Genomic DNA, 13,844 nt, shown 5'->3' on the forward strand with positions numbered 1-13,844 from the left:
ATTGTTTCAAAGCTAAGTACTTAAGCTAAGCTTTAATGTAAATCCTTTTTAAGTTAAGTATTTAAACTAAAATCAAGAAAATCTTTTAAAAGTCAAGTTTTTATCAATACTTTTAATCATCTTAAGAGTTCAGTTTTTCAAACAACAATTATTTTCAAAAGCTTAAGTTTAGCTAAGTATTTTTCGAAGCATTTTTAAAATTTTAGCTAAGTGTTTCTTAAAGCAATTATTTTCAAATGCTAAATTTTGCTAAGTTTTTGTTGAAAGCGCTAAGTATTTTCCAAAGCATTTTCAAAATTTATCTAAATGTTTTTCAAAACAATTCTTCTTGAAAAGCTAAGTCTTTTTAAGTCTAAATACTTGACAAAACTATTATTTTCAAAAGTTTAGCTAAGTCTTTGATAAAAGTATTTTCAAAGCAAAAATATGACTAAGTTTGTTTTTTTTTTAAAAAAAAAAAGGGGGGGGCTAAGTTTTTGCAAGATTTTTTTTACTAAGTTTATTAAACTCTCTTTCAGCTAAGTTTTTAACTAAGTGAAAGTATTTTCTAAACTTAGCTATTTAGCAACCTATTTTCTCAATGCAATCATTTTGAAGTTAAAAATTTAGCTAAGTTTATTTTTCGAAAGAGAAAAAAGTAAATATGAAAGTTTCAAAACTTATGCTTATCTAAGTTTTGTTGAAAAAGTTAAGCATTTCTAAATTGGCTAAGTATTTTTAAAACTTCATTCATCTAAGTGCCACTCTTCAGGGGGGCTTAAAGTTAAATAGAATAAATATTTTTTTCTCTCTTCTTAGTGTTCTTTTTTATTTATGTCAAAGGGGGAGAGAAAAGTCAAAGTTTCAAAGTTAAGAATTAAGAACTTAAACATAATGAATGAAAGGGGGAGCATAAGGTGTTGTTTTGAAATTATTTCATTTATGCTCATGTTTAAATTTTTACATTTACTGTTATATTTTTTATTACTTAACTTTAAACTGTGTTGCCATAATCAAAAAGGGGGAGATTGTTGGTGCAGGAAGCATCCGACGATTGCACCTATGTTTTGATTATGTCAAAGGGTTCAAGTTAAGTTATTTTGTTATTTAATATGCTTGAATGAGCTTTCCAGGAAAGTCCTAAATGTTCTTAGGTAAAAGTCATAGCTGCAGTTAGGCAGGTGAAAACCCCTAGGGGGTGGTAACCCTAGGTGGAGGAAAATCCTAAGGGGTGGCAACCTTAGTTCCTAGGGGGTGGTAACCCTAGGTGGAGGAAAATCCTAAGGGGGTAACCTTAGGTCCTAGGGGAGGTAACCCTTGGTGGCGAAAAACCCTAAGGGGTGGTAACCCTAGGTCCTAGGGGGTGGTAACCCTAGGTCCTAGGGGGTGATAACCCTACGCAAAAAGTCCAGTCGATCTAGAGGACTAGACTGGCATCAGGTATGCTCTCTTGAGTGAAGTAGGTGAGGACGCGTTCCCCGCGGAGGGAACAGTAAGCGTCGATTTGACTTAGGATTTCTGGTCAAAAATTTGAAGTCAGAACCGAACAGTCTGGAGACTGTCAGAATATTTTATTATCATGTTTATTATGTGTTAACTTTGTTTTACAAGATATGTGGTTGTGTTTGTGGACTAACATATTTTCCAGGGACAAAAGAGCACCTCATGCCTCGGATGAACAGTACCCGAGGCGCCCTTATGGAGCTTGGAGGCACCTCGGGTGCAAAGGCTGGAGTGTGCGCACTGCGGAGCGGGAGGCGCCCTCATGGAGGCTTGAGGCGCCTCGGACAAGCTTGAGGGTGCCCTCAATGGGTATGGAGGCGCCTTCAAGTGGATCAGCGATGACAACTTCAGAGCTCATCCGCGCGGCGAACTCGACGCGGATGAGGGTGCCTTCAAGGAGGTTGAAGGCGCCCTCAACAGGCTTTATAAGGGGTATTCGACCAGCAGCTTGAGATATCAAATTCTAAGTGATTTATCCTTCGTGTGCTGCTCAAGAAATGACCCGGCTAAGCTACGACAAGTCCGCGACGACCCGAAGCTTCGAGATTTCCATTTAGAGTTGTCGGTATAGCTTTTTCTGCACTAATTGTAATATTCAAACTGTACTTTTTATGCTATAATAGTTGTTGCCCAAAGTAAACGCTCAAGGAGCGTGGGCCTTGGAGTAGGAGTCGCCCAAGTCTCCGAACCAAGTAAAAATACTTGGGTCTTTCTGTGTGTTTGCTTTATTTATTTCCGCTGCATTACTCGAACATTTTCGAATACGAAAAGTGAAAGTCACGAGCACTATTCACCCCCCCCCCCCTCTAGCGCTTCTCGATCCAACAGATGCTAGGCAATAAGAAGTTCCAACATGTCAATGTTGACCAGATGTTGGGTAAGGGAACCCTAGACTTAAGTTTGGAAGTTAGGGTTTGATAATCAACTAGGTTAGTAGATTACCGAAGCTTAATCGATTAGGGTAATCGCTTAAGCTTGGAATCATGAGAAAAACTTTCTAATCGATTGGTGTAATCGATTAGGATATCGTAAGCGATTAGGGTAATCACTTACGGTGCCTTTTGCTTCGAACAGAATGGTTTTGTTTGAAGTTTAAGTGATCAGGTTGATCGCTTAATCTATTTCTTGCAATTGAACAAAATGGTGTTGAATCGATCTGGCTAATCGATTTAGCAAAGCCTAATCGACTAGGGTAGTCGATTAAAGTTGAAAATATAGCCGTTTATACAGGTTGCTCACGTAATCGATTAAGAGGATTCTTAATCGATTAAAGTGCCAACGGTTATCCTAGAAAAGAGTTTTTCGAGCACTGTTTCAATAGCTCTTTTCTTCCACTCTCTTCACCGAGCACACGACTTCACACCAGATTCTTGGAGACTTAGAGAGAAGTGTTGCTACACTTTCAAGTTGATCAAGAGGTGTCTACATGGAAGAAGTAAGAAGCTAAGGTTTCATTTGTTGTAAATCTTGTACAATTTCATATTGTATTAGCTTCTTCTTGTATTTCTATGTGTGGGTTTGTAAGAGGCTTTTTCACCTCTGGATTATTTTTAAGGAGTGTTTTTGATAGTAGATGTGTGAGTGAGAGTCAGATCCTTGGATTAGTCACCTCTTTTTGAGGTGGATTGGATACCAAGTAAATCCATCTTGTTAGAATTGGAGAAGTTTCCTTTAAGTATTCCATTGCAAAAGATCATCATTAACGGGAAGCGAGCTATTCACTGCCCCCTCTAGCTCCGAAGTGTCCCAACATATTCATGCCCTCAAATATCAATTTAACAAAATATATTGAGATTAGTAATTTTTTGAATATAAATGTGCTTGAAAAATTTTTGAACGTTGAAATTTTAAGCAAATCAGTCAACTTAGTTTTTAAATCAGTCGATTGATTTTTTTTATCAAAGTTAATTTTAGGTAAAATCAGTTGATGCATCAAACAATCTCTGATTGATATGAAACTAGTTTCTATATATTTGGTTAGTTCTCCTAATTATATCTATATTGTCAAACATCAATTTGACTGAATAATTAAAAGCATTGATTTTTTGAACATGAATTAAATTTTCAAACATATTCATATTCAAAAAATAATTTCTCTTAATATAATGAATCAAATTGACATTTGAGGGCATGGATATAATTAGGAGAGGTAGACGAACACATGAAAACTAGTTTTATGTCAATCCGAGTTCATTTGGTCCATCAATTGATTTTAGATAAAATTAACTGATAAATCAAATGACTTCAGATTGATATGAAAGTAGTCTTTATGTTTTTGTCTAGTTCTCTTAATTATATTTATGCATTCAAATATCAATTTGACCTAATATATTAAGAGTAATAATTTTTTAAAAATGAATTGAATTTTTCAAATACATCCGTGTTTAAAAAATCATTGCTCTTAATATATTGTGTCGAATTGATATTTAAGGGCATATATATAATTAGAAGAACTAGACAAACACATAGGACTAGTTTCATGTCAATTCAAGGTCGTTTGATCCATCAATCGATTTATCTAAAATTGACTTTAATAAAAAAAAAATTAGTCGACTGATTTAAAATTTTAGTTGACTAATTTATTCAAAATTTCAACGTTCAAAAATTTTTCAAAAACTTCTGTATTCAAAAAAATCACTACTCTTAATATATTATGTCAAATTGATATTTGAGGGTATGGATATAATCAGGAGAAGTAGACGAACATATATGAACTAGTTTTATATCAATTCAGGGTCATTTGGTCCATCAATCGATTTTGGAAAAAATCGGTCGATGGACTAAATAACCTCAGATTGACATAAAACTAGTTCTTATATGTTTTAAAAAAATCACTGCTCTCAATATATTATGTCAAATTGATATATGACACAATATTTTGCAAAATTGGCTGATGAACCAAATGACCTCGGATTGATATGAAACTAATTTTTATGTGTTCGGCTACTTCTCCTAATTAATATCAAACCCTTAAATACCAATTTTATCCAATATATTAAGAGCAACGATTTTTTTAAAAACAAATTAAATTCATATTAAAAAAATATATTTCTATTAATATATCGTGTCAAATTGATATTTGAATGCATGGATATCATCACGACAACTAGCTGAACACATAGGATCTAGTTTCATGTCAATCCGAGGTTATTTGGTCCATTAACCAGTTTTGGACAAAATCAGCTAATGAACCAAACGACCTCGGATTGCCATGAAATTAGATCTTATGTGTTTAGCTAGTTTTCTTGATTATATCCATACTCTCAAACATCAATTTTACTTAATATCTTGAGAGTAATTATTTTTTAAACACGAATTGAATTTTTTTTAAAGATTTTAATGTTTAAAAATTTATTATTCTCAATATATTAGATTAAATTGACATTTGAGGACTTGGATATAATCAGGAGAGGTAGACAAACATATATGAACTAGTTTTATATCAATCCAAAGTCATTTAGTTCACCATCCGATTTTGGGCAAAATCGACTTATGGATCAAATGATATCGGATTGATATGAAATTAGTTTTTATTTGTTTGTTTACCTCTCCTAATTACATTCATGCTCTCAAATATCAATTTGACCCAATATATTGAGAGTAATGATTTTTTGAACATGAATTAAATTTTTCAAAGACATTCATATTCAAAAAATTATTGTTCTTAATATGTTGAGTGAAATTGACGTTTGAGGGTATGAATATAATCAGGAGAGATAGCTGAACACATAGGAATTAGTTTCATCTCAATCCAAAGTCGTTTTATCTATTAACCAAGTTTACCTAAAATTGACTTTGATAAAAAAAAAAAAAATTAGTCGACTAATTTGTTCAAAATTTTGACCTTTCGGCAAAGAGCAAAATTGATTCGATTGATAAAAAAATCAGTCAATTGATAGTGGTAAAATGTAACATCTGCCCGGGGAGGGGCTCGCGTCTGATTAGCTAGTTGGTGAGGCAATAGCTTACCAAGGCGATGATCAGTAGCTGGTCCGAGAGGATGATCAGTGGGGAATTTTTCGCAATGGGCGAAAGCCTGATGGAGCAATGTCGCGTGGAGGTAGAAGGCCCACGGGTCGTGAACTTCTTTTCTCGTAGAAGAAGCAATGACGGTATCTGAGGAATAAGCATTGGCCAACTCTGTGCCAGCAGCCGCGGTAAGACAGAGGATGCAAGCGTTATCCGGAATGATTGGGTGTAAAGCGTCTGTAGGTGGCTTTTCAAGTCCGCCGTCAAATCCCAGGGCTCAACCCTGGACAGGCGGTGGAAACTACCAAGCTGGAGTACGGTAGGGGCAGAGGGAATTTCCGGTGGAGCGGTGAAATGCGTAGAGATCGGAAAGAACACCAACGACGAAAGCACTCTGCTGGGCCGACACTGACACTGAGAGACGAAAGCTAGGGGAGCAAATGAGTATATAATTTGGTAATTTTAAAACTATTTCATATAATTTGATAATTTTAGAAACTTAGCAATATGGTTGGATAAAAAATTATTCTAAAAATGGTAAACTTTTTTTATATAATTTATATATTTTTTAATAATGTGGGCCAGATTATAATTGATCATTTTTTTTTTAATTAATAGCATTTAATAAAATTTTCTACCAACTACATAAATGAGGAAGCACTCATAACATCCTACCATTATATCATTGTCTCATGGCCAACTTATCCCTTCGAGATAGTTTAGCAACTAGCATGTGCTACTACCATGACCAACTTGGTGCATACGATTATTTTCAATCTACTAAGCCTTAACATTTAGATTTACTTTTTTCCCTTTATTTTATTATTTTATAATTATATATTATTATTTTGTTTGCATATTGATAAAGGTGTAATTAGTGATGAAACGAGTGGAGTTGAAATAATATAAAATATTAATATTCAAGTATATATATATATATATAATATTTAAATTCAATTTAAAATTTAAAATATAAATAATTTTACTGGAGCTCGGACTTAAATTCGAATTCAAATGATTTCTTATAAAAGATAAACATTTTCCTTTTATTTATTAGGTAAAATTTGAGTGATTCATTTACTACTCAAAGCATTTAACTCAAATTGAAAACTAGCACAATTACAGAACAAGCTGTCACCTTATAACATTCCTATTCTCCTATTAGATGACTAATAATTTAATTTTCAAATATAACAAAATGAAGCTTTATTTTGAGGGCATCATTTATTTATCAAATTCATGAGTTGAACACAATTAACCCATTGATATTAATTATTGGAAAATTTCAGATGAAATCAAAACAAAAATAGCACCTTCGGCCACAGTCATCAGACTAGAATAGAAATTAAGCTGACTAAATCCATATAAATTGTCCCCTCCATGATAAAATATAGGGCTCAAGGCTTCAGTACAAACCAAAATATCTCATCTAAAACTAAATTGATCCAAGATTGAAAATTCAACTTCTGAAACAATAAATCAAACATTCGGAAAAATGAGGACAAATAAATCAACTTGTAAAGGTTATCCCACAATAGCACACGCACAATCACTTTAAGATGCATGAACATGTAAAAAAAGCATCCAGCTCAAACGATTATGGACGAGTCCTGGAGCTTTCAACATTTCGCACTGGATTGAAATAAGAATGGGCCTGGAAACAGCAGCAAATTTTCAATCAGAATCATTCATCAGAAAAATGGTGCAAGACTTGCAACAAGGGTATTCAGTATTCACCATTGCTTCCTTTGCCGTGAGCCTATCCTTTTGATCATATTGGAGCAGCTTATCGACGAAATCAACAGCCTAGAAGAAATAACATAAGTAAAAATGATAACCAGAACTTTTGAATCTAGCACATTACCTCTGGAACTGCCAGATGCTGGTTTTCAGAATTTATAAACCTTGTCCATGGCTTCCTACTGTGCCTGTGAAATGGAAAATTGATGTTAAGGAACAGTTTGCAACAAGAAGAGGGGGCTTAGTTATGGAAGGGCGTTTGAGAACCTTCCAACAAGCTTTTCAAGGTGCGGATCCAGCTCAAGTCGGTATTTGTTGAGATATGAGTTTAACCCATCTGTTCCAAGCACCTGAACCACAGTAAAGATTCCTTGCTGAGTTTCGCAAGAGTAGCGAAGTTGACTAATTGGCAAAAAGCGATCCAACAATTAAAGCAGAAGTCAATCAACATACGAGGAAGCAGTGTGTAAAGAGACAATTATACACAAATTAATAACATTTCAATTATGCTATGGGCTTGGAAGTCTTTTTGACATATTACTCACATCCGCCAACTGTAATTAACTTCCATTCAAATGTGAAGCATACCTTAGCTATTTTGACCAACTGATCATAGTTATCCTGCCCATAAAAGAATGGTTCCTTCCTGAATACCTGCTTAATCATCAGAGTAACATGAGAAAATAGAAAAAATGGTCAAATGAATGGAAGCAGTACAACAATTTTAACGCACCATCCCAGCAAACATACAACCAAGGCTCCACATGTCAAGTGAATAATCATAATCTTGCAAGTCGACAAGAAGTTCCGGGCCTTTAAAGTACCTGCAAGGAAAAGGCAAAAAAAAAAACTTATCCTAAAATTCTGCATTTGATTCATGAAGTAGCAGCAGTAAAGGAAGGAAAATGTCACAATTTCCTGAAGCAAAGAAACCAACAAACCTCATTAGATAGATATTGCCCCTCCATTGAAAGCTATGCAGCTCTCAAATCACATTAATTTGGTTAACTATAGTTTCTTGGGACTCCCTTTGCCCCTTATATCTTCAATTCTAATCAATTCATCCAGTCAAATTATAAAACACACCAATTTATTCCCTGGCAGAACCTACTTGAATTAAAGAAATATTCAAGGAATACAATGATTTGTTTAATTGATACAAACTGTGACCTAGATCTTGCAGATATTTCAACTCTATTTAACAAAGATGCTATAGCTTCCCTCTAAATGGTTCTAAATAAATTAGTATCTACAATTTGTGGGAGCTGCTCTAGCTATATAAGAAATCTTTAACTATGATAAAGAATCAATAGTTAAATTTTGGACGATTTTTGGGATTTAGTTACTTTCTAAAATTAAATTTAAATAAAAAATAAAAAAGAAAGTGTGTGCATATTGATAACATGTTACTATGTTACATGATTTCTTTGTATCCCAAGTAATGTTCTTGATATCTTAAATATAAGATTAATGAATACAAGAGAACACGTATTGCATACAAGTCCCTTATTATTCCTACGAGGGAAATTTCATATGGGTAACCATAGAAGGGATTTCAGTATAACAAATATCAATTACCCCTTTAAAATTTAGAACCGAAACAAGTATGCAAAAGAAGAAAATAGGGTTCAAAAAAGAAGAAAATAGGGTTCAAAAAAGAACAATAATGATTTCGTCTGTTTTTATTGTAGACATGCATATCAATTTGTTGCTTCCGAATTGCAAAATCTAAGAAATGGTTTCCATTCATCAAGGTTGGCAAGCTATGAGGCTTTGCTTTCTTAGAGAAACTAATCACATGCCTAAATCAATTCCATTTTACAAAGACAAGAAAGAAAATGTTAGAAGGTTGAGCATCATACCTAGAGGCAACTCTGACATTGTACTCTTTTCCCGGGTGATAAAACTCAGCTAGACCCCAATCAATAAGACGAAGCTTCCGTTGTTGATGATCTATCATAACATTATGAGGTTTGACATCTCGATGCATGATGCCTTGAGAGTGGCAATAATCAAGGGCCTATAGAGAGTTAAAGGCAATCAAACTTGACAAAATCTAATAAACTGAAAGAAAGAAAACAAAAATTTGCAACACATGCCACTTGCAATACATATGAATAGACAAATTTGCAAAATTCAAATAATTGAATCATGGTACTCTGCACATCACTGTAAATGTTAGAAATCTATTTGCAAAGAAATTCCATTAATTGGTGTAAAGCATCCTATTCAACATTTTAAAAAAAATGATGAAAAAAGCAATTTGGCTCAGACCACATTGAACCAATCATCCTAAAAGGTAAGTCATTTCACAAAAAGTCGCTGACAGGTTGAGCATGCAGAAAATCACATCAAGTTTAAAATGTCACACAAATTATCATTATAAACACAATAAATAATATATATAACCATGCTTACTAAATCAAAAGTTACAACAATAACAACAAGCAAGCCTTCATCTATATGGGCACTACATGCCATTGGGCTTGATCCCCTACTACTAAATCAAAAGTTACATCTAACATTTTTAATCAGCTACGATACATGAGATAGTATCTGGACTACTCCAATTGGATTGAGTTACCAGCTATTCTCAATCATATCATAGCTGGTCAATTCAAATCCCACTTACAAATATGTGGAAAATCAGGGAAACATAAGATACACCTTATCTGAAGATAAAAACTTACAGATATTTTGATTGGTTGATCTAAAATTGGCAAGTGCATTATTAACTACCATAACCAATACCCATGCCACAACTAATAACTAAATGTCATTCAAAATTAGTAAGTTGACTAACAAACTGATAATTTCATCTCAAAAACAAAGATGGAAGGATAAACATGCCTTTAGTAATTCATAAATATAGTATCTGATATCATAGTCTGATAATGTTGGATAGAGAACTTTAAAGTCAGTATTGTTGACATATTCAAAAATCAGACTAGGTGTCTTTGATTGTTGATCTCTGACAATATCAAGTAGTTTGATGATGTTGGGACCACCACAAAGATTTTGCAATATCTTTATTTCTCTCTTGATCTGCATCAAAGGAAAAATAGTTATGTATAAAAACACAACATAAGAAGGAATTACAAATAAGAAACATAAATGTTACAACATCAAGTAAACCTTACCGTGTGAATCAGGCAAAGAATTTATCACTATTGACTAAGTTAAATGCAATTAGAAAATAAGGAAATATACCAGAATTCAATTGTAAAAATCATCATCATCATCAAGCAGTGTTTGCCCCAACTATTTGGGATCGGCTACATGAATGCTATACTTCATTGAGCATCAAGCTATGTACAAGGCAATATCACTAGTAATATTAAATTATTTCGATTGTTATTACATTGACTAATATTTTCTTTGATCACCTACTCCTCCTTACCTTCCACTCTAATAGGTTAAATTATTCTAACTATCGAATCTACTAATTTCCTTTGAATATGTCAATACAGTTTCTATATTCTCTTATTTTATCATCTATTGAAGCTACACTTAATTGCTCTTGAATATTAATTTATTTATTTTTTTATCATTTCTAGCAACTCCAAACATCTACCTTAGCATTTTTATCTATGCTAACATTAATTTTTATATAATTGTTTCCTAGCAGCCTAACACTTAGATACCTAAAATATAGTATAATATAACCTTATTAAACTTTCCTTTAGCATAAGGGAGATATGACAATCACACAAAACTAAAGAAGCTCCTCTCTTTTTTGATCATCCATTTTTTTAACCTATTTAATTTTATCTTCATTACTATCACCTTCTTATTGAATAATAAATGTGAGGTTCCTAAACTCATTGACAGGTTCATCCATCTTAAGTGTTTTATCAATACCCTTTTTGTTATTGGAACAACATTTTTATGCATCAATTTTTATTTATTTATTTAATTCAAACGAAGGGACTTGAAGTTAACCTTTTGTATAAACCTCCAACTATGAGAAAATCATTTATAACACTCTTTGTAGACTTAACATTAATAACAATATTACCATGCATATATTTTGTCACTCATTAATATAATTAGTAGATGTTCTTTTATTTTCAAAAATGTACCACAATAGTTGTCTAAGGATTCAATCATTAGAATTTTCTCTAAATCAGTAAAAAAAATTGTGCAAGTCTTTGTTTTCTCTATATTTTTGTATTATCATCAAATAAACATCCCTGGTTATCTTGTAAACATGAAACCATATTGATTTTCCATAATGATAGTCCCATCTCTTATTCTCCTCTCGCTAACTCTTCCCTGAAATTTTATAGTATGCCTCATCAATTCGATACCTCTATAATGAGAATGGCATTGTATATCCCCTTTATAATTATAGGAATCAAATGAAATATTACCAAAATTATTGAGATAATGATTGCTACATCAATAGCACTTCGTCATTAGAATTATACAAAAAGAGAGCTCAGTTCCAATTGCAATAGCTTTTATAGAGTTTGAGGGTAAAATGCATTTACTAATGAGTGATGACAATGTATGAAGCACGTGCCCTTCAGCAAACTCAAAGTAATATAGCTTAAATCAATTGCAATCTAATGCGAGTTTCACATCACTAACAAAGAAGCATATGCCACCTGAGGAATTTGAATATCTTCACTAGCTTAACAACGATACTCTACCCATGGCATCAGACATCCTTCATCTAGTATATTATTTGGAGAGTTTGAGATCACTAGTAAAGAAACATGTGCCACCTAAGGAATTTTATATATCCTCAGGAGTTTAACAATAGTACTCTCCAATGGAGTCAGGCATTCTTCGTCACGTATATTATTTGAAGTTACTTAGAATTCTTCGATCAATTCCAGACAGGCATTATTCATCCTCATAAATTTTTGGGATGATTCAAGTATGTTCCTCCAACCTCAGGAATCAACTATTGGAGCATTGGTCAAATGAAATATTGAAAACAAGCCAACCCTATAAGACTTTGCTTTAAAATATCAGACTCTTACGTGAAAATTTTGGCATGTCTAAAAGCTCATGTGATCCCACAAGGCCAAAATGATTAGAAGACATTTAGGATATTCAGTAACAACCAAATCAATCTGTAAAGCAATGGAACCAAAACACATCGTAGCAACTCCTTTATTATTAAGAAGATCTAAAATAAAGCATTAGATTATGACGCAACAAATTTTGCACCTTCTTCTTTTTGACTGGCTTGAGAATCTTAATAATGCACTTCTCATTGTTAGGAACGTGCACTCCCTCAAAAACCTCACTATACTTTCCTCTTCCTACCTTCCGAACCACCTCGTAAGGATCTTGTTCCCTACGAAAGCAAACAATCAACGACCAGCCAGTATGAAGCCTTGAAGGGGAAAACAGAAAATGTGAAATCCAGAAAGAAAACTCAAATCGTTGGCGATAGAGGCATCAATCACGCTCTTACCCCCACTGGACGATGAGTGATTCGTAGTCCCAGTAGTCCTTAGGGCGATGGACGTTGACGTCTGCGTAGACCCGAGCCAGGGAAGGGGCGCCGGGACGGCGGAGGGACTTGCCTATCTTCTGCGCCAGGGCTCCTGCAGCGGCGGACGCGGTGAACGGACGGAGGAGGAATCCGGTGATAGGGGTGAGGAGGCAGTTGGGAGCAGAGGCGGACGCAGTTGCGGGGAAGGAGGGGAGGCGAAGGTGGCGGAGGAGGGATCGGATTGCGGAGGGGAGGAGAGGGCTAAAGGTCATAGAAAGAGAGACAGGGATTGGAGGAGGAGGAGGAAAGATAGAGGGGGAGGAAAAGCGTCGGCGGTGGCGGCGGGTCGGCGGAGGGAGATTGGGATAATACGCATGTCCTTTTAGCGGCGCAGTGGTTTGCTGAAAGGGGCCGAGCATATAAATATTGGACAATTTTAACCCTATGAATTTATTTTTTTTATCAATTTATTTCTGCTAAATTGCTAGATAAAAAACCCATTATTTATTGTTTTTTTTTTTATTGACGAGTCTAGATACTTGGACTGCTTTTTACTATTCAAGGAATGGTCCTTAGATATGTATTGATGAGGATGAATGATCTCTACCTATTTTATAAGTAGGAACCATGTATTCCACCAATAGATACTTAGGGACAATCCCCTAGATCGTAAAATCCTGGACCAGGAGTTGTTGCTAGTGGAATCTCATGGACCCTACTTGTATAACAGGTAGGGTCCATGAATTTTCACCTATGAGTGAAGTGGTTCATCCTCTGAATCGTACTTTGCGGTTCAGAGGATCCGGCCTCGCCCCATAAACGTTTAGTATCGTCCAGATGATCCGGCCTCGCCCCATGGAGGTTTGGAATTGTCAGTTTACCCCCTTATAGTTTTAATTGGTTGTTAAAATATCCATTAATTATTAATGTCTATTTTCAATAGAGTGTAAATTAGCTTGTAGTGCTCAGTAAATTATAGATTTTTAATATTTTAGAGTTATAAACACATATTATGACTCATTTTTTGAACGATGAATCTATTTTTTTTTTTTCAAAAATTTGATAACATTTCTTGCAATCAATAAATTCAATTTTTTTTAAAAAAATATACAGTTTCTTATATTTTAATTATCAGTTTGTAGTTATTTTATAATAATATAATGGCAAGTTTCAAAGTGCAAACTACTTGTGCCGTGTTAAG

General features: G+C 34.1%; 1 protein-coding gene across 1 annotated transcript; it reads right to left on the bottom strand.

Annotated features, from left to right (window-relative positions):
* Positions 1-6,792: 6,792 nt before the first annotated feature.
* LOC121969755 (casein kinase II subunit alpha-2-like) lies at positions 6,793-13,036 on the bottom strand. The gene is made up of 10 exons (XM_042519994.1): positions 12,623-13,036; positions 12,373-12,502; positions 10,042-10,236; positions 9,054-9,211; positions 7,925-8,015; positions 7,780-7,845; positions 7,459-7,541; positions 7,316-7,379; positions 7,189-7,257; positions 6,793-7,105 (listed from the first exon to the last, which is right to left on the bottom strand). Exons 1-10 carry the CDS (start codon positions 12,913-12,915, stop codon positions 7,049-7,051), a joined length of 1,206 nt encoding a protein of 401 aa, XP_042375928.1. The 5' UTR covers positions 12,916-13,036; the 3' UTR covers positions 6,793-7,048.
* Positions 13,037-13,844: the final 808 nt, after the last annotated feature.

This window comes from Zingiber officinale, chromosome 1B (assembly GCF_018446385.1).
Source record: "Zingiber officinale cultivar Zhangliang chromosome 1B, Zo_v1.1, whole genome shotgun sequence".
In the NCBI taxonomy this organism is placed as follows: domain Eukaryota; kingdom Viridiplantae; phylum Streptophyta; class Magnoliopsida; order Zingiberales; family Zingiberaceae; genus Zingiber; species Zingiber officinale.

Coding starts and splice junctions, on each gene's coding strand:
- LOC121969755 (XM_042519994.1), bottom strand. CDS start 12,915: ATGACCTTTAGCCCTCTCCTCCCCTCCGCAATCCGATCCCTCCTCCGC. Junction 7,542..7,779: donor AGTTGGTCAAAATAGCTAAG/GTATGCTTCACA, acceptor ACTGTGGTTCAG/GTGCTTGGAACAGATGGGTT. Junction 7,380..7,458: donor CTTGAAAAGCTTGTTGGAAG/GTTCTCAAACGC, acceptor TCCATTTCACAG/GCACAGTAGGAAGCCATGGA.